The sequence below is a fragment of the Rhipicephalus microplus genome, chromosome 5 (genome assembly GCF_043290135.1).
Source record: "Rhipicephalus microplus isolate Deutch F79 chromosome 5, USDA_Rmic, whole genome shotgun sequence".
NCBI lineage: Eukaryota > Metazoa > Arthropoda > Arachnida > Ixodida > Ixodidae > Rhipicephalus > Rhipicephalus microplus.
The window spans coordinates 179,436,975-179,457,136 of record NC_134704.1 but is presented as its reverse complement, the minus strand read 5'-3'; the positions used below and the strand labels follow the sequence as shown (position 1 = coordinate 179,457,136).

The 20,162-nt window shown below is 45.7% G+C and overlaps 1 protein-coding gene across 3 annotated transcripts in view; it reads right to left on the bottom strand.

Moving 5' to 3' along the window:
• The window catches only part of LOC119174084 (uncharacterized), an 81,860-nt gene that overhangs the window by 54,643 nt on the left and 7,055 nt on the right, over positions 1-20,162 (bottom strand). For 2 of the 3 annotated variants that reach the window (XM_037424878.2, XM_037424879.2), the window contains exon 2: positions 7,061-7,334. In XM_037424878.2, the coding sequence (XP_037280775.2) occupies positions 7,061-7,334 (274 nt within the window). The remainder of the gene's footprint in view (positions 1-7,060; positions 7,335-20,162) is intronic. The other variant, XM_037424880.2, reaches the window with a different exon arrangement.

The following is a 20,162-nucleotide window of genomic DNA, read 5'->3' as shown; positions in this document are numbered from 1 at the left end:
CCTCTGCTAAGAATTGATGACACTCTGGATAGGCTGCGAAATGCCAGGTATTTTTCCTCATTGGATCTTAAAAGTGGGTATTGGCAGATAGAAGTTGACGAAAGAGATCACGAAAAGACAGCGTTTGTGACACCGGACGGTTTATACGAGTTCAAGGTACTCCATTTTGACCTTTGTTCAGCACCCGCCACATTCCAACGGATAATGGACACAGTGCTTTGTGGTCTTAAATGGCAGTCATGCCTGGTTTATCTCGACGATGCTGTAGTCTTCTCTGCTACCTTCGAGCAACATTTGGAAAGGCTCCGGGCCGTGCTCACTGTGATCAAATCAGCGTACTTGACGACAAAACCGCAGAAATGTCATTTCGGCTTCCGTGAGCTCCTTTTTCTCGGCCATGTCATCTGTGCCGAAGGCGTCCGCTCAGACCCTGCAAAAACTGAGGCCGTAGCAAGATTTCCGAAGCCAACAGACAAAAAGGCTGTTAGGCGATTTTTAGGTCTCTGCGCCTATTATCGACGGTTCGTTAAAAAATTTCATGAATTGCTGAACCACTGACGTGGCTGACAAAAGAGGAAGTGCCTTTCGTATGGCTTGCCGAACGTGAGGATGCCTTTAATGAACTACGAAAGTACCTTCAAAGCCATCCTGTTCTGGCGCATTTTGACGAGGAAGTGGAAACTGATATCCACACGGATGCAAGCAATTTAGGTCTTGGGGCCGTGCTTATTCAATCGCAAAACGGACAAGAACGAGTCATTGCGTATGCCAGTCGCACTCTTTCGAAGGCTGAGGTGAACTACTCAGCGATCTGCCGTGGTATGGGCTATCAGCAAGTTTCGACCATATTTATATGGTAGGCCTTTTCGAGCTATAAGCGACCATCATTCGCTATGCTGGCTGGCTAATCTCAAGGACCCATGTGGATGGCTTGTACGATGGAGCTTGCTATTACAGGAGTATGATATCATGCTTGTGTACAAGTCAGGTCGCAAGCACAGTGATGCGGACTGCTTGTCACGTGTTTCGATTCAACCTGCTGCTTCTGCTTCCACCGAGGATGGTGAAGATTTTATTTTCTTGAGAGCTGTGACACCATCAGAGATGGCACATCAGCAGCGATCCGACCCTGAGATACTCCTCTTGATCAAGTACCTACAAGGACAGTCTGTCGATGTTCCACGACCTTTTGTCCGCGGCTTGTCAGCGTTCGTCCTACGAAACAACATCCTGTATAAAAGGAACTTTGACAACAACACAGCGACATCCCTGCTTGTCGTCCCTTCACCTCTGCGACCAGAGATTTTGGAGGCTTGCCACGACGATCCATCAGCTGGACACTTAGGAGTAAGCAGAACGTTAGTACGCATCCGCACTAAATACTGGTGGCCGAAGTTGCTTAGCTCTGTACGACACTATGTCAGAACCTGCCGGGACTGCCAAAGACGTAAAACGCCACCGCTAAAACCAGCAGGTCTCCTTCAACCGATAGAACCACCAGAAACCCCATTCACACAAGTGGGAAAGGACTTACTGGGCCCATTTCCTACGTCGTCATCGGGAAAACTGTGGATAATAGTTGCGACCAACTATTTAACCAGATATGTCGAGACAGCGACTCTTGTTAAAGGATCAGCCGTTGAAGTAGCCGAATTCTTCGTCTCCAACATCGTACTGCGGCACGGAGCTTCAAAAGCGTTGATCACGGACCGAGGGACTGCATTTACGGCCGACCTGATGAAATGTATTATGATATTGACGCACACCAGTCATAGGAAAACGACGGCAAGCAAATGGTCTTACGGAACGACTGGACAGAACGCTGGCTGATATGTTGTCAATGTACGTTGATATAGAACACCGTACCTGGGATAAAACATTACCCTATGCAACATTCGCCTATAACACTGCGATGCAAGAGACAACACGGATGACGCCATTCCAACTTGTTTTCGGCCGGACGGTAACGACACCTTTAGATGCAATGTTACCTATTGACGAGACGCCCGAGAATTACTATGACGTTCACGACTACATACAAAGAGCAGAAAAAGCCAGACAGCTGGCACGATATCGCATTCTCCAACAGCAGAAAACCGACACGTATCGATACAATCTGCGAAGAAGAAACGTCCAGTACGCACTATGGGTGTGGATTCCTGTACGAAAACGTGGCCTGTCAGAAAAACTGCTTCGCCGCTATTTCGGTCCGTACAGAGTGCTCCGCCGCGTCGGCTCGCTCAACTACGAAGTTATGCCAGAGGGACAGGATATTTCATCCCGACGGTGGCATCGCACGGAAACTGTGCATGTCGTCAGGGTGAAACCATATCACGACAGTCAATGAAACGCCGAAGATACAACGTTCTTTGACGTTAACGACGTCCCCGACGAGGGTTTGTGAATGACTGCCATGCAACCAGTTCGACACAAGCATCGGGACGATGAACTCTGGAAAGGGGGGAAATAACACAATGTGACTTCAAATTACGCGCGCTAGCCGATACTTGTGCCCTCTAGATGGTTTGCGACGCACGAGCCTGCGGGACCCAGCTGCGCGCGAACCATGTTAGAAAAAAAGAACGTAGAAGAAGAGGGAGAAGTTAATCCTCGAGACAATCTAGCTGAGTTATTATTCTCGGGCACAAGTTCGCCCTGGCTACGTTAGCCTATTAAAAGAGTTCATTGAAGAGTGCATTACAATATATATAGCAATCCAATCGAACGTGTTCATTGAAACATCACAAAGTTTTCTTCAGAGGATGGATGGATGGTGGATGGATGGATGAATATGGTTGTACCCTTAAGATCGGGCGGTGGCTAGCGCCACCAAGTCATAATACTTAATGAACCCAAAACTATATTTATTTATTTTTTTCCTTAAAAAGTGAGTTTGAGGATTCGCACTTTGCAGTGAAGAGTTTAATTTTCACTCGTGCCTTGACTTTAGCCACCAATCAGATAACCTCGTTCTAGTTAAGTCTACTTGCTTAAAGTCTATTTTTTGCCCCGCCGCGGTGGTCTAGTGGCTAAGGTACTCGGCTGCTGACCCGCAGGTCGCGGGTTCGAATCCCGGCTGCGGCGGCTGCATTTCCGATGAAGGCGGAAATGTCGAGGCCCGTGTGCTCAGATTTGGGTGCACGTTAAAGAACCCCAGGTGGTCAAAATTTCCGGAGCCCTCCACTACGGCGTCTCTCGTAATCATATGGTGGTTTTGGGACGTTAAACCCCACAAATCATCATAAAGTCTATTTTGCCCTCCCGGTCCCTAAACCCCACTGCTTTGAAAAACTCTGCGCCATCATCCTGAACTATAGGGTGAAGCCCTTTACAGAACAGTATCAAGTGTTCGGCAGTTTGTTCTTCCTCTCCACATGCACTGCATACTGTGTCTACCCCTTCGTATTTGGCCCGATATGTCTTGGTTCGCAGTACTCCCGTCCTTGCCTCAAACAGTAGAGAACTACCCCGAGTATTATCATAGATCCTTTCCTTGGCCATTTCCTGCTTAAAAGTTCGATAGATCTCTAGTGCGGACTTCTTAATCATGCCCATTTTTCACATGTCAGTCTCCGTTTCCTTCACTTTCTTCTTAACCGATAGTTCGTTTTGGTTTGGCCACCTGCTGTTTTCTAAGTATTTACCAGTCAACTTCCTGGTTCGCTTCCTCCATTTTGTATCGACATTTTTCATGTACAAGTAGCTGAAAAGCTTCCTAGCCCAACGCTGCTCCTTCATTTCTCTCAATCGCTTCTCAAATTTTATCTTGCTCCTAGCTTCCCTGACCTCAAATGATGTCCATCCCATATCACCTTGTACTCCTTGATTTGGTGTATACCCGTGAGCTCCTAAAGCAAGTCTACCTATTCCACGTTGCTTAATTTCTAATCTTGCTTGAACTTCTGATCTCATGCACAAGACCGCATTGCCGAACGTCAGCCCAGGAACCATGACCCCTTTTCATATTCCTCTCACAACATCATACCTATTGTAATTCCACAGTGCCCTATTTTTCATCACTGCTGCATTCCTGTTACCTTTAGTCGTCACGTATATTTCGTGTTCCCTCAGGTACTCGGTCCCATTGCTTATCCATACGCCCAGATATTTGTATTTATCTGTTGTCTCTAGCGTGACCTCCTGTATTCTGAGCTCACTACCTCCGTTGTCATTAAAAATCATGACTGCTGATTTTTTCTTACTGAATCTAAAATCTAACCTATTTCCCTCATTACCGCAGATGTCCATCAATCTCTGTAAATCTTCCTTGTTGTTGGCCATTAGCACTATATCATCTGCGTGCATTAATGCTGGTAGTGCCTGATCAATAGGTTTTCCTTGTTTGACTAAAGAGAGGTTGAATCCCAGCCCACTTCCCTCTAATTTTGCCTCTAATCCTTGTAGGTACATCATGAATAATAAGGGTGACAGGGGGAACCCCTGCCTAAGCCCCCGTTTTACCTCTGCAGGCTTGGATACCTGTTTTTTCCACTTTATAACTACCTTGTTACCTTTATAGATACCCTTTAAAAGATTAGTGACTACATGTTCCACGCCTAGTGTGTCCAGTATTCCCCACAATTCCTCTTGAACCACGCTATCGTACGCTCCCTTGATATCCAAGAATGCTAGCCACAGGGGCCTGTGTTCCTTTTGTGCTATTTCGATGCACTGCGTCAGTGAGAACAGATTGTCTTCCAACCTCCTGTGTTTCCGAAACCCATTCTGCAGTTCCCCCAGCACCCCCTCATCTTCTATCCATGCCTGCAGTCTTTCCTTTATAATCTGCATCGCCAGCTTGTAGATCACTGCTGTCACTGTTATGGGACGGTAGTTGTTTATGTCTGCTTTGTCCCCCTTTCTTTTATAGATCATGCTCATCCTGCTAAGTTTCCATCCATCGGGAACTTCAGCATCGATTATTATTTTGCTCACTGCCTCTCTCAAAGCCTGCTCAAACCTCGGACCTAATGTCTTTATCAGCCTAACTGGAATGCCATCTGGGCCTGTTGATGTACTACTAGGAACCCTTTTCTCAGCCATTTCCCACACTCGTTGTGAAAATAGAGCCATTGCACGACTTGATTCGTCCTTGTCTATTGTGGTGCATAAAGTACTTCTTTGTTGAAATTTTTCTGTCACCCTTTTCTTATATATCCAATAGCTTCGTCCCCTTCTAGCCTGGCACCTTGGGCTGTAGTTATAAAACTCTGCTCTAGGCTCGTCTCATTTCTCAGAGAGTTTAGATGGTTCCAAAATTTCGTAGCTGCCTTTGTATCTTTTTTATGTACTTCTGCCAGCCACTGAGCTCCCTTTCTTCTAATCTTTTCATTGATCAGGAGGTATGCAGCTCTTCTACAGCTTAGAAAGGTTTCCCATTTTCTTTCAACATCATCTGTCGGTTCACCCCGCTGCATAGCATGTCTGTGTTCCCTAGAGGCTTCCTGACGTTTTGCTATGGCTCTCTTAACTTCCTCATCTCACCAACTTTTGGGTTTGTGTCTTCTTTTCCGGGGTGACTTGTTACGCGTCTTAGCAAGCTCTAGCTCAAAGAGTCTAATTAGATTCGTGCATGTCCACACTGCCTTATTATCCTCCGTGATTACTTTCTCAATTTGTTTATTCGCTATTTCAATTTGCCTTTCTGAATAAAAATTTTCCGGTAGTTGCTCATTTTGTGTCCTCCCCACTTTCACTGCTCTTCCAAAACTTAGCTTGATACGTTTGTGATCACTACTCAGACTTCTGGAGCCACCTTCATCTATGTGCATTCCCCTGAGCTTATCATACATCCTATGTGACATCAGTGGATAATCTATCGTCGACTGCAGCCTTCCTACCTCCCATGTTATTTGCCCTTCACACTTAGAGACGAAGGGACCATTGCAACATCTGGCGGAGCAGATATGCGCTTCTATCTTCGTGGCCTCTCAGATTCGCTTCAATAGTGCGACAAAACAAAAACTTAACCGTGGGTATTAGCGTATGAAACTCCAAGACACCATTTTGTTGTCGCTCCTTCTGGCTTACTACCTCACGCGTCTTCCTCTTTTCTACACCTTTACTCCTACCCCTTTTATCCCTCCTCACCCCCATTCCTTGTGAGCTACTGTTGAGGTGTCGCTCACTGAAGCAGACAGTTACGGGGCTCACTTTTCTCTTTCTTTCTCTCTTAAGAATCACCTTCTCTAAGACACCATGGCACACAAACTCCGTGGTGTTAATTGCACTACTAGCAACTATGGCAAGCCTCTTACATGGCCCGCTTATGGCCCGCCTTTTATAAGTTGTGGACAGCACAGCGGCTGAGACGTTAAATATATTGCCGTGCGTGTGTGTGTGGGGGGGGGGGGGGGTACATGCGTGTGTTTGTGTGTGTGTGTTTACGTGTCCGTGCTTGTGCACGTATGTATGTACATGCGCACGTGTGTGTGCTTGTGTATTTATGTGTGAGTGAGTGTGTGTTTGCGTATGCGTACGTGTTTGTGCGCGCGTGCATGTGTTTATGTGCGTGTTTGTGTGCGTGTTTGTGTGGTGTGTATGTGCGTGTGCGTATGTGTTTCTGTGTGTCTTTGTGTGTGTATGTGTGAGTGTGTGTTGCGCATGCATGCGTGTCTGTGTATGCGTGTGTTTGTGCGTGCGTGCATGTACATGCTTGCGTGTGTGTGTGCGTGTTTGTGTATGCGTGTGCTTGCGTGTGTGTATGCGCGCGTATGTGTGTGCGTGCGCGCGTATGTGTGTTTGTGTGCGTGTTTTTGTGCGTGTGCTAGTGTGTGTGCATGTGCGTATGCGCGCGTGTTTTGCGTGTGTGCGTGCGTCTTTGTGTGTGTGCGCGCTTTTGTGTGTTTGTGTGTGTGTTTGCGTGTGTGCGAGTGTGTGTGCGTGTGTGTGTGTGTTTGTGTGTGTACGTGCACGCGTATGTGTGTTTATGTGTCCGTGCGCGTGCGCGCGCGTGTTGGTATATGCGTGTGCGTGCTTGTGTGTTTGTATGCGCGTGTGTGGGTTTGTGCGTGTGTGATCATGTGTGTGAAGAGAGAGAAGTAGAGGATCCCAAACTTACCGAGGAGACTCCCAGCTGGAACTTATCGACACGGTGTTGTCTGGCTGGAGCCAGGATGCCACCGAGTTCCTCCAGGCTTGTGACGTTAGCGCACGTAATCCATACTTGATTGCGCGACTGGTTGTTTGGCGTGCGATCGTGCACAGTGCAGTTGCAAGGTCCATCTGGCTGCCCAAATTTCGCACAGTCCAACGGAAGCCAATACGCCGTCACCACAGACATGACTGAGACAAGCGACAGCACGACACAGGCGCCATGTCGCCCCCATGTGCTACTAAAAGAAAAAAATAAGCCTCATTACGAGAATTCACACGTCGACGCATTTTATGTTATATGTGCCATAATACCAGCTCCTATTTTTATCATACAAAATTTTGACGAACTCATAAGGAAAGGTAATGAAATGATTGCTCCACTCGACAGCTGTTCGAAACCAAATGCACTTGAAAGTATTGTTACTAGAACGAAAGTGATCATTTCCTATCCTAAACGTAAAAGTGTAACGTCTTACAAATCCTTGACATATATAGCTGCAACAACATAGAAATTGTACCAGCATTTAAAACCCTTGGTGTTTTATTTACAGAAAAGTTTATGTAGGATGTGTCTGTCGACCACGTGTGTTTATTTGTCTCGCATTTTGTTGGTCCCTTATACCGGAATGACAACGTTCTTCTAGGTAACATCAAATGGTTGCTTTTCAGATCTTTGTTTATGTCACAAGCGAATTATAGTATAGGAAAGAAGGCTTTACGCATAATTTTTAACTGAGCCGGAGACCATTCTGTGCAGCTTTTCCAAGCTGCTGATACCCCATTGGTCTTTATCATCTGTTAAGTTGGAAATTCGTCTAGGCAGACGCCATCGTGCGTAAGCCGGTCTACTGGGGAGGCTCTCACGCTGTCGGAGATTTGAGCGATTACCCAGACCATGTGGCAAGCGAAGGCGAGTTCCTGACTTTCAACTTCAGACCCTTTCGTCGTCTCTTCGAGCAGAAGCGGTGACTGATGCCCTCGGCGACTCAACTGGCGATGGGGAAGCTGTTGTGACCGGCGCCAGAGCTGACGGGGGAGCGGCGCTCTTTTAATCCTCAATCACGTAGCCGACCGGCGGGCTGCCTATGCTCGCCAGGCATTGTCCCTGCTAGCCCGAGGGTGAGACGTCGTGCCGCCACGACGCCGTTAACCGTTGAAGAGAGGACAACAAAGACAGTATCTTCCTTGGAAGAGACCGTGGCGGCCGCCGCAAATCGCCCCGCCAATTAAGCGAACAAATTGGCGGACCCTTTGATGTATGCTGTCAGGATCGTGGGACCTCTCGGCTAGCGGCACACACACGAAGAGGAAGAGCCCTGCTGGCGCCACCTTGCAGTGCAGTGATAACGACTCAACATTGGACGTGCACGTGGACCTTGCATGCTCGTCCCCCTCACCTGTTGTGTGTGTGTGATTGGTGTTCCACTCGGAGAGGAGGAGCCCGACAGGGCTTAAAACGATGCCGCACAGTGCTGGACGTCGCTCTGAACCATGTAACGGTTCAACCACCACGCTCGTGGTTTGTGAAACCACTACCCTTCTTTGCTGTAAATACGTGTAAATAATGCCATAAACCTGTTTGTTTTTCGTATCCTCTTCTTGTCAGCGTTCAGTTCCTCCACCCGGTTACACCATGCTACCACAAGAGACCGGGAAGTCCCCCATTCCCAACAACGGTTGGCAGAGGTGGGATGCCATCATCAGCAACTTCCTCCAGCTACCTTCCTTCCGACCCTTAACAATACCAATAGTCCGCTCTCTCTCTCTCTCTCTCTCTCTCTCTCTCTCTCTCTCTCTCTCTATATATATATATATATATATATATATATATATATATATATATATATAGCTCGAGCCCCTGCTGCACAAACGATGCTTCTGTCCATGCGCCGATCTACATTCTCTTCATTACAACACTTAACTTACGGCTTGTTCTTAGATATGAATACGTAATAAATAACATTCCGATGTTCGCAGATTTAGCAGAGTTAGCCGAGTACTCGTCTTTGTATCTCTTGTGGCTCATGAAAATGTTCAAAATAACAACAGCACGCACAAACAAAATACGGCACCCAGATGTAAAGAATGAGTTTTCTCTGTTTTAAATATCTTATCGAAAATGCTATAATGTCCCTTGTTGTAGACCTGCGCGTTTGCTTTCTTCGTGAGCTGATATCTCAAATGAGTTTTCGAGTTTAGTGCTTAATGCAGTGTTTTTATTTTCTCGTCCTTTTTTCTCGTTTAATTGAGTGCACATGTTGTGTTCTTTCGGTGATCATGTGCAAGAATAACGTATGCCCTCTTGGTGCTTTTATATACTTATGAGCGCTAGTTTTTGTACACCGCTACTGCTTGCTGAACTGCAATCGGCTGGGAAGCTTAGTCAGGCTCACATGGGATTTCTCTGTGCCCCCTGCCTCCTCAAGTGGTAAATAAATTTATTTATCGATCGATCGATCGGTTGATTGATTGATTGATTGACTGATTGATTGCTTGACTGCTGTCGGAGTATATTCAACACACGTGAATCAAAGGCAGTCAATTTTCGCTAGCCATAATTAGGGTGCCTAGAAGGTGGAGGTGTGCGGAGCACCGTGCGTTACCCTTGCCATAGAGGGCTCCTTTGCGCACCGAAGCCCCTAGGGGCGCTGCTGCAAGGGCCGCTGCATGGCACAGCTGCCTCAATCGCAAATTACCCGAAGGAACTTGGGCCTCACGCGCAACAGTGTGGCCTCCTCCTCCCCCCCCCCATTTTTTTCGTAGTTCACATGGTTTTTATTATACGTGGATCATACATTTTTTAGCAGTACGAACGAAGAAAGCTTAACGTTCTGGCTTCATTTCTGACTGCAAGTTTGCGTGCAGGTAGGCGTGTGTAAAAGTTCTAAAAGCTCGAATAACAAATCGAATGATATTCTAGTCGATGTTACTCATGAATCAAATGGCAAATATTTGAAATGCCGAGTATTTTTTTTTCATTTATTTAGCATTGGCGGAAAGACCCCAGAGAAGCGACACATATTAGAACACTATATAACTTATTTGTTTTAATCGGCGTAGTTTCATTTAAGAAGAGGGTACAAAGTGCCTCCTTTAATTCTGAAATTGCTGCTTTGTTTGAACGACCAGTTAAATTTTTTTCACTGACGGTCACTGCCTATACAATCTTACCCCAGTTAACCTAGCAATGGCATTTTTTGCCTGCAAAAATTATTCGTAACGATCCTTTCGTTATTGTCTCTGACTGTCGATTACAAATTAAATCTAAAATTGTCCTTTCACTATTCAATTATTAATGAATTTTTATTCTATTTATTTTAATTTATTTTATTTCATTCATATTCAATCCCATTCTTAAGTTGGCTATTCGCACAGCCCTATAGGTGCAGGTCGCCGACAGAAAAAGCATCTGTTCCGAGCACTGGCAGGCAATGAGCTGCTTGAGACATGACCTCATGTACGTGATAGCGGCGGAAGTTGATGCTGAATAGCCACCCACCTTGTCGATTGCATTGCGCGCTATATGTGACAACGGAGCATAGTGTTTGCATCAATTGAACTACGCAAAGCAGCTTGCCTGAACACCAAAGAAAGTGGCATTCCTATTTTTCCGGCGGAGGCGGGGGCATATTGGTGGTCTCCCTTATCTTTGAGGTGGGGTGTGCCACTAAATTCAGTCACTTGAGAACAAGCTGACCAGTTCTTTAGAAAGCTTGCGTCCACTTAGCCTGTTGCAGACACATAGAAAAATATTGGGCATGCATGTGTCGCAGGTCAGTTGCTCTGAGCTTGTCATTATGTTCGTGTGATCAGTCACACGCTTTTGCTGCTTAACTCGCGGAATTCATTTATGAAAGAAGTCAACAAGAAGGAACAACACGCGAGCTAAGCTGTGTGTTCTGTAGACTTCTCTTTATTGCACATATTAAAGACGCTTGTTTTTTTATACGAACGTCCTTATTTTTCACTAATATGTTTTTGTCTTCATTTGACGAAACGTACACACGAAGTTTTGACCAGCAGCCAGGGGATAGCAACACGTGCAAAAGAGCAAGAAAGTTTTTAACAATAGGAATAGGAATTGAACATGACTTCTATAAGTTTCAAGGATGCATAATCGAAAATTTAAAAAAAAATGGCAGGACAGAAGCAAAAAAATTAGGGGACCCTAAAGCTTTGCCCTTAGGAGTTGAACACGATAGCGATATCCTGTTCCTAGTGCGTAATTCAAACGCTTAGTACATGAAACCTTTCCGAAGTCGCAGTAGCGTCTGTGCCTTTTTGCAGTGGGTGAGCGGCTTTAAACCACGAAGTCATCTTGAAAATCACATTTTCTCACGCCCGCTGGCAAGGGGCGCTTGTACCACGCAGTATTATTGCAATATTTCATGTTGCATTTACAAACACACGTGTTCTAGGACGCGTGTGTTTGTTAAGCATGAAAGCTACTTTCACTGCATTTCCAAGCAGAGTAAGTTCTTTTCCCTGTACTCGCAAGCAGATAGGTGGCCATCTGGTGTAGAACATCCGCTTGCTACGCAAACGACCCAGGTTCGATTTCCACTCAGACCCAAGTGACTCTGATTCGGTCCGCATCAGGATTTCTTCATCGTTTATTTTATGCGCGTCGTTCTCGATTTTTTGTTCACGCGTAAGATGATAATTTTTCACCCACAACCAACGACGCCAACGCCGGAGTTTTTGCCAAACGAGCTCTTTAACGCTGTAGGGTTAAAAAGACGGTGCTCAAATGAAGCGGCATGCCCGACATGCAACAACATAACTAAAGCGCACCGTCTAATCAGTATGCAGCCTGCTGCATAATAATGCACTTGAATGCATGTTTTTTTTTTTCAGAAAAGGGGATGAAATCAGCCTCTTATTATTGCACACGCTAAGGAAAAGTGATTAGGGTTTGAAAGCGTGGCTCGCGAAAAATAGCGCGAGCCACGTTCCTTGATCACAAGCAAGGTTGCGCTGTACGTCGTCTGCTCAACGCCACGCGCCCTGCATACAGCGCTCCTTGCGGCATCGGTACACTTTGGGGACCAGTTTTAGCGCGCGCTTGTCACACCTTCCCATTCTATCCACCCTGCCATAGTCATATAAAACGCAGTCGTAATATACATCAGCTGTCGGGGAACTTGCTTGATCACGGAAATGCTGTAGGCCCATGTGCTCAGATTTGGGTGCACGTTAAAAAACCCCAGGTGGTCGAAATTTCCGGAGCCCTCCACTACGGCGTCTCTCATAATCATATGGTGGTTTTGGGACATTAAACCCTACATATCAATCAATCAAACCACCTTGTCCAGTCAAACTGCGAAAACGAGATGTAAAGCTGGACGAAAAAAAAAAAACAACCCTTGCAACGGTTGGATGCGAAATCCAGTCTCCCCGCCATCGCCATGCAAAAAGCCGAAAAACATTGAAGGCGTGCGTGTATTTAGTTGCCACTACAATGCACTTTGGGTATGTCGTATATATTTCATGCTACACTTGCTACACGTTTCTTAATACGCATTATTATCTGTGCTGCTGACACATCAGCAAGGGTATGTGAGTCCTATCGTACATGATGCACGTGTCGCGAAGTATATGATGGTGCACAGGATAACCGAAGCCTTGCCAAACTGACAGTTTTAACGCATTTCCGCCGCGGCAGTTTTATACAGTGTGACAGTTTCATTGCCTGGACAGAAAAAAGGTCCCAAAAATGCGCAACAACACAAGCTTTGCCTTCTTCAACATTACTGAAGATTTAAACATTTCGTTTGGAATATATGAGAAGTCTACAGGGCTGCGCTGTTAGCTAGACTTCCGAACGACATACTGGGGTTATGGGCACATCATAACTGGCACATAACGCACTTTATTGTTGCATAATGATAAACGTAATGTATACGAGATGAAGCAGCCATTTTGTCGACCAAGGCACAGCAAGCGTAATATTCTGAAAAATAATGAAGAACAAATTCATGATAAGTCAATTTATTCGCTATAAAGGCGCGTTGTGTTTCTAAAACTCCGCACACGTTTTGATTCTACAGTGTGCGCGTTACACCAGCTTTATTAGGTGAAATTATCGGTGGTCGCGACGAACGTGCCTGTGACGTGTCTTGTACAACACAATGCGTTGGCGGGCTAGCTGACATGGATCCACAGTGATTTTTCCGCGTCGAACGACACCACAAGAAATACGACGGGGCAAAGCGCTTAGCCATGTCTTCTTTCTTGTGATAACACTTCACAATGGTGCTTCGCGCGTGGCAGCATTTCGGTGCACGAATTCAGGTTTGCCTCGAGTCCGTCACCTCATTTTGTTGGTGAGACAGCAGTGGACGCCGACAACGCTATTATAGCTATTTCAAAGACGCAGCAAGAATGCCAAGAAAAAAGAAACAATACAAAAATGCAACACAAAAACCCTTGCTTTGACAGATTTGTTCAAGTATTTGGTAATGGTGAAATAAAAGCTCCTTTTGAGGACGACGTGCTGAAGCGGCGCCAGGATGAATATTCTTACTTGTTGGGACACCCTCGAAAAGAGAATTTTCTGAAGGGGGGAGAGGGCTGGGAACTTATGCGCTGTGCTTTGGGTATGTTTGCTTTTGGGTGTTCAAAGGGGGACAAGCGCAAACCTTCGCGGTAGACATCGCCCTTAGCCAGGGACGTTCCCTCGCCACATCCCTGAAATTCTGATGATGGTGTTTTAAGAAAATGATTAATGAAAATATGTGCTTTTCAGGGGATTTAACAAGTGCCATCCCCCCACCACCAAGAAAATTCCGGGCTACAGGCCTGCAGTATCGTCAATCTACTTAAGTAGCAGCTTTCCCTCCCCCCGCCCATACCTCCTCAGGTATCACCCCTGACAACGTCTATTCTCCATTCAGATCACTATACATACTAAGAAAAGTCTTACATCGCGAACATCAGTCAATGTCAAACGCGCATTTCAAAGATCGCATGATGTTCATTTGCTTCCAAATGTTTTGTTTGCGGACGCTACCAGGCATATTTTAAACAGTCAGTTGCATGAGTACTTAGCAGTGATAACAGCATGGTGACATGTGCATCGCTGTACACGTCCTCGATCGCCAAGGCGGATTGCTTTGCCATTGTCCTTGCAGTCAAAGCGCAGGAACCGAGGGGTGAGCCATAGAATATTATGATCTCCAACTCGCAGGAAGCGTGCTCTCGCTCTTTAAACAGTCACCTCCCGATAAAATAATGGCAGCATATCCACGGAGTCAATGATGGATAGTGGGACGAAGCATCCGTCCGTCCATTCGTTCTTGCTTCAGTCCATCCATGCGTGCGCCTGTGTGGCCGTCCATGCATTCATCCGCCCGTCCATGCGTGCGTCTTTCGTGCGTCCGCACGTTCATCTGTGCGTCCGTCCCTGCTTTCGTCCATGCATCCGCTCATGTGTCTATCCATGCGTCCATCCGTCCGTGCAGCCATCCGTGCCTCCGTCCATTCATCTGTCTGTGTGTCCGTTCGTCCACCTATTCAACACTCCAAGTACCCCCATCTCGCAACTTTTCATCATATGTTCCTCATATAGAAGCACCGCCATCCAGCGGACATTCCAAGGACTGAACGAGAGGAGGCACACGCACACTTTCTTATGGCTTGCGCTTCGTGTCTACTTCCCACCTTTAACCACCTCGGGTTCATGGTATATACTAGTTCACTGTATTCATGGCACTGCGGTGCAACGCTCGCTAAAGCTTTCTAAAACCTATGAGGTTACGCCCAGTGAGTATAACGTAGCAACCCTTTCTTCTCTTCTGTGCGTTGTTGAACAATAAAAAATTCGCAGCATGTGCGTTAACTAAAAGCCGAATTATCCTGTCTCTCATTCCCCCATAGCAGCCATTGGCATGTACATTGAGCACTATCTTTTATTGTTCAACAACGCACAGAAGAAATCTCTCACCGGCACCAACTAGGAGGTTAAGATGTTATACTTGTTACACACTACTAACGGCTACGAGGGACGAACGGGTGCCGCCATAAGGTGCTTCGTCCACAAAATAAACTAATTCCTAGGTGGGAGATTTACAAACAAATGCAGGCTGATTTGGTGTACAGGACATGCAGGCCTGGAAGGGAACGAGAGAGCCGACGCTTTTGCTCGAGGGTTCACGAACCAAGAGAGCCTTGACTGCACTTGAATTCAATTCTTCGAATTAACCCAGGAGGAAGCTAACGAGGAGGATAACGACCTATCCATAATGGCCCCTCGCGAAATTCTTGCTAACCAGCAATGCACGCGACAAAAATACAGCGCCCCCGCCAAATCATTATATGGAAGGGGAGGACGCAATTGACCTGCACAGGAACTGAATGGGGACCTTTCGCAACCTTCAACCATTAAACAAATTTTTTTCAACACTGTATGTGCACGCCTGTCCGTCGTGTGGCGGCTCGCCATCGCTCTACCACATTTCATGGGGATGCATCAACCAACCACCAAATTTAGATACCTTTTCAGTCAGTACAAGCTCTCGAATATTGTCCAGCTATGCGAGGCTCAGCTCACCAGCTCTGGCTCAGAGGTACAGCTCGCACTTTTGGGTCCCGCCAAGCATGCGGCACCAGCAAGTGGAGCCCTGGACTTGGGGCCCCACCCATGGAGCTCGTGACCCCTGTCCCAAACCCTTGCGAATAATGTTTTTCCTTCCTTTGCTTGGGCCGTTCCAGACAATAATGAACGCTTGGAAGGAGATGAAAGACGCCATGCCAATGCCATCCAGCAATGCAGTCCCAGGGAACGCCCAGACTATGCACTTTCCAGCTGTAAAACTTTACCCTTATGCACCGTGTAGGAAACTCTATAAGACTATTTTGATTGGAGTTTCATTAAGGTGAAAGTGTTTTATGCTGTGCTCCACAATGTGTTCAGTGACATATTTCCGTCACGGAAATGACGTCGAAGAAACACGCACGATGAGAAAGGAAAGAAAAAAAGGTTCGGAAATTGGGATTCAAATTCACGATCTTTTGGTCCGCGACAACTGAGGCCGGGCACGCTACCCACTGCGCCACGGCCGCATGCATCTAAAGCTTCACAAACGTGCCTTTTATATCTAACACTGCCGTTTCACAGTGTACCTGATAAAGGGAAGTAACGCACCGTGGCCGTGACATCCCCAATTAGTTCTTCAGCACGTCGTTTCTACACGCTCTATTCTGCACGGAGAGACAGACAGACGGACACACGGATGGACGCATGGACGGAAGCACGAATGGACGGACGAACGAAGCACGGACGGATAGACGGATGATAGGACACACGGATGGATGGATGGACGCTTCGTCCCATTCGTCATCCACTCCTACTGTGAAACCACTAACGCCATCTAGTTATATTATTCTCAAGGACATATGCACACAACGCCACCTAGAATTAAATTTACAGAACAAATTCATTGTTTTGCTGGAGGACAATCATTGTTTCATTAGTCCAGACCCTTTCTTGAAGTCACTTGTAGCTCGATGAACGAGACATCGTCATACTGAATCTTTGACGTTGTATCTCTCGAAAACTAACCTTTTCCAATACCCTTTTTTTTCGTAGCATAGCTGATTGGAACGACTTATCCGAAGCTAGATCGTGCAGCACTGACGCTATTGATGCCATTAGTTATTGAATATGTCCTTGCTCTTTCCGCATCTTTTGTCACTCGGATAATAGGTTATTTGAACTTATAGTATTGTTGTGCTTTTTAAATATTTTGTTATTTCTGCTTCAAATTGTTCATTTCTGCAATGTATTTTTTAATTGTGTCAATGGATTGCCTCAGTTCTCTAACCTTATTGTTTCTTTTATTGTATTTTGTATCTGTTAACAATTTACTATTCTGTCCCTTTGCTTGGGCTCTTACTGGGTCTGCAGTGTCTTGTAAATAAATAAATAATAAATAAGTCATAAATTAGAGGTGGCTATATACTACAAAAACAAAATTAAAAAAATAGAAAATTTCACGAATGACCGCATCGCCCGAGTGGCTAGTGGACCTGAACAGCACATTCTCTATTTTATCAATGCCAGGAAGATGCACCCGATGCAGCTGTTCACAACCCCCTCCCCTAGCCTTTTCCTGCTCTCGCCCATTGCCTAGCCTTCACCCGTTCTTTTCGATAACGGGGAAGAGAGCCTAGAGTTATTACGGTATAGGCTAAGGTAGCATGTACAATAACTGTAAGAGAGCCCTTCATGCAGTGCGTCACGACGGGAATAATATAAAGCAATTTTTTGTTCAGTTGTGTACAGATCCGTGGGGCGGTGTCTTGCATTCCTCGTTATCACAATGTAGGCGGTCACGCTGGTTCTGTAAGTGATACCGTGTTTTCAGATGGCGCGTCGCTGTTCGTGGCGTCATGCGGGAAACCAATGGAAACGCGTCATGGTGACGCTGCTGCATAACTATAGCTCTCTAAGGTTGCGGCGGCATTACTTCCAGCCAGAAAAAAAATGATTTATTGATATGTGGGGCTTAATGTCCCCAAACTACCGTATGATTAGGAGAGACGCCGTAGTAGAGGGCTTTGGAATATTCGAGCCCCTGGAGTCCTTTAACGTGCACCCAAATCTGAGCACACAGGCCTACACCATTTTCGCCTCCATCGAAAATGCAGCCGCCACAGCCACGATTCAATCCCGCGACCTGCGGGTCAGCAGCCGAGTACCTTAGTTACTAGTCCACCACGGCGGGGCCACAAAAAAAAAAAGCGTGAAGGAACAAATTTGACAGACGTAATGGAGAGGGACACACGTCTATCGCGTTTCCGTGGAAAAGCTTTGGGAAGCACGTCTGATGCAAGCAGTTCTACCTGAAGCCCCAAGATCAAGGGGCTTTAGCCCTACCCCTCCAGTGGCGTCGCATCACGACCACTCTCTAAACTAAGGCGTAGCGACGGCTCCCGTCGAAGGCGCGCGTTTGCACTAGCATTGAATGAAATAAAGGAGGCGTTGACCTGAAACATGACCTGAAAGAAGGCACGAGCCCATTCCGCTTGCATGCGAAGTAGGAAAAGAGAGCTTCCGCGGCAACCCTCCTGCTTTCGATTTTTTGTTTTTTCTCTCTATTTCTGGACTTAAGCAGTGACGCTATGAAATATATGTCCTGTTCCTGATTTACTTCTAATAGGATGCCCGGTAACCGCCAGTGGTAAAATCGGTGCTGCCGCTGCTGAAAGTGAATACATGGGAGGTATAGGGAGTTTCCACCCCCTGGTTGGTACGCGGAACGTTAAGGAGCACCAGAATCACGGCACGCATAGGCGCGCCAGTGGGTTTGTCATGCGGTACTTTGTTTTTTCTATTTCGCGGGCGTTTCTAGTTTGCAGAACAACACTAATAATTACAGGTATAAAGATCTAAACAATATAATCGGACGTTTTGCAAACCAATCTACAACTTTCTCATTGAAATTTTTCACGCACCTTCGTTTCTTCAGAAGTTAGTTAAAAGGGTCTAATGAAACAATTGATCGAAACACACAAATAGTCTTATTCACTCCAGAAAACAGTCAGCAACACGCATTTGGTCGCGTCGTAATTGAGTGTGTCGGCATTTTTTTTAACTCTGGCTGAAGATTTCTGGGGCACCCTGTATTGTCGGGCAGTGGCCTTCAATACTCTAGCATGCCGCGAGTAGGTGACCTTAGCCCAAGTTCGGCGTCCAATCAGTGACGGCTCTCCTGGCTGTCACACCACTGTCTCTGATTCCGCTCTCATTGGTAACTACTACAGCTACCACAAGCATCTATGACTTCAACTGTTTGTTTATTTATCGATAATGGACGTAAGTCATCGGAATGGAGATGCTTCACTAAGCGTTAACGTGGGTGCGTTGACATTCAACGGGGCTATACCTGTCAAACATCAAGAGACAAGTGCAAGCCCTCTTTTATAATTGTACACTTAACATTAAACTACCTGTGTAAAGAGAATTTTCACTTTCGTGTTATACCGATTCCTATGACGGAAGGATCAACCATGATCTGTTTTTTTTTTTTATCGCTCAGATTGAGCGACTTTGATATCTAGACTTCAAGCCGAACCTAATTCATTTGTTGAGGGGTGCACCAATAATACATTATTGATTAATTCTTGCAAACCTTGTTTTATGATTTTTCATTCACCCAACAGAACATTACCATTCATTCCCTACCTTTCTGAAATCTCAGTTTCATTCCTTTTAATGGTCGCACAACATTTCTAGAATATGCAGTTGACACACATAAAATTTCACTAACGTATTTATTTTGTTTGAAAGGTATTTCATATGGTATAAGGGCATTGGTCAAGATATGAATGTGTTTTAGCATCAACACTCTCAAGACTCTGTATTATGTCTTCATACACTGCCATCTCAGCTATTGCATTACATCATGGGGTAAATCCTATTCAGTGCACATTTGGCCGTTAATAGTATACTGCAAAGGCAAGCAATGCGACTGGTGTAACTTTCGCTTCACTTGAGACGCCATCACATCATATTTTTGCCCAGCTTGGCCAACTACTCGTCTCTGAGCTGTATACTTATAAGGTATGTGTTTTGCAGTATGGTTTTCATCAAGACCTCACTATCAACATATTTCCTGCGGTCTTTTTGGGTATTCCTAATATAACTAGATGCGCGGGCTGCAATAACTTTTTGTCCCGTAACGTTCGCATCAATTATAGAAAAATAATTATTGTTTTTACATCTACATCATTATGGAACTCATCATCACGTGGTGTGAAAGATCCGATGCACATTCATGTTTTGAAAATTCCGAAAAGTGTTTATCGATTGTGTAACTGCCGCATTTCGTTAATTGTACATGTAAAGTTGTTTATGTAAAAAAATTTTATTGTGTTGATAGTAACACTTCTAAAACGTTCTAGTTATTCCTTGCTTGTAATTCAGCGTCAAAAGAAACCCGAACAGCGGCAATCCTTCGCAATGGTATAGTGCGTGCCGTCTACTTATCACCATGGACAGGCGCGCATACATCTGTGATCACTCCAGCTCATCTCCATTCTAGCAGACTAAACCACACGAAAGC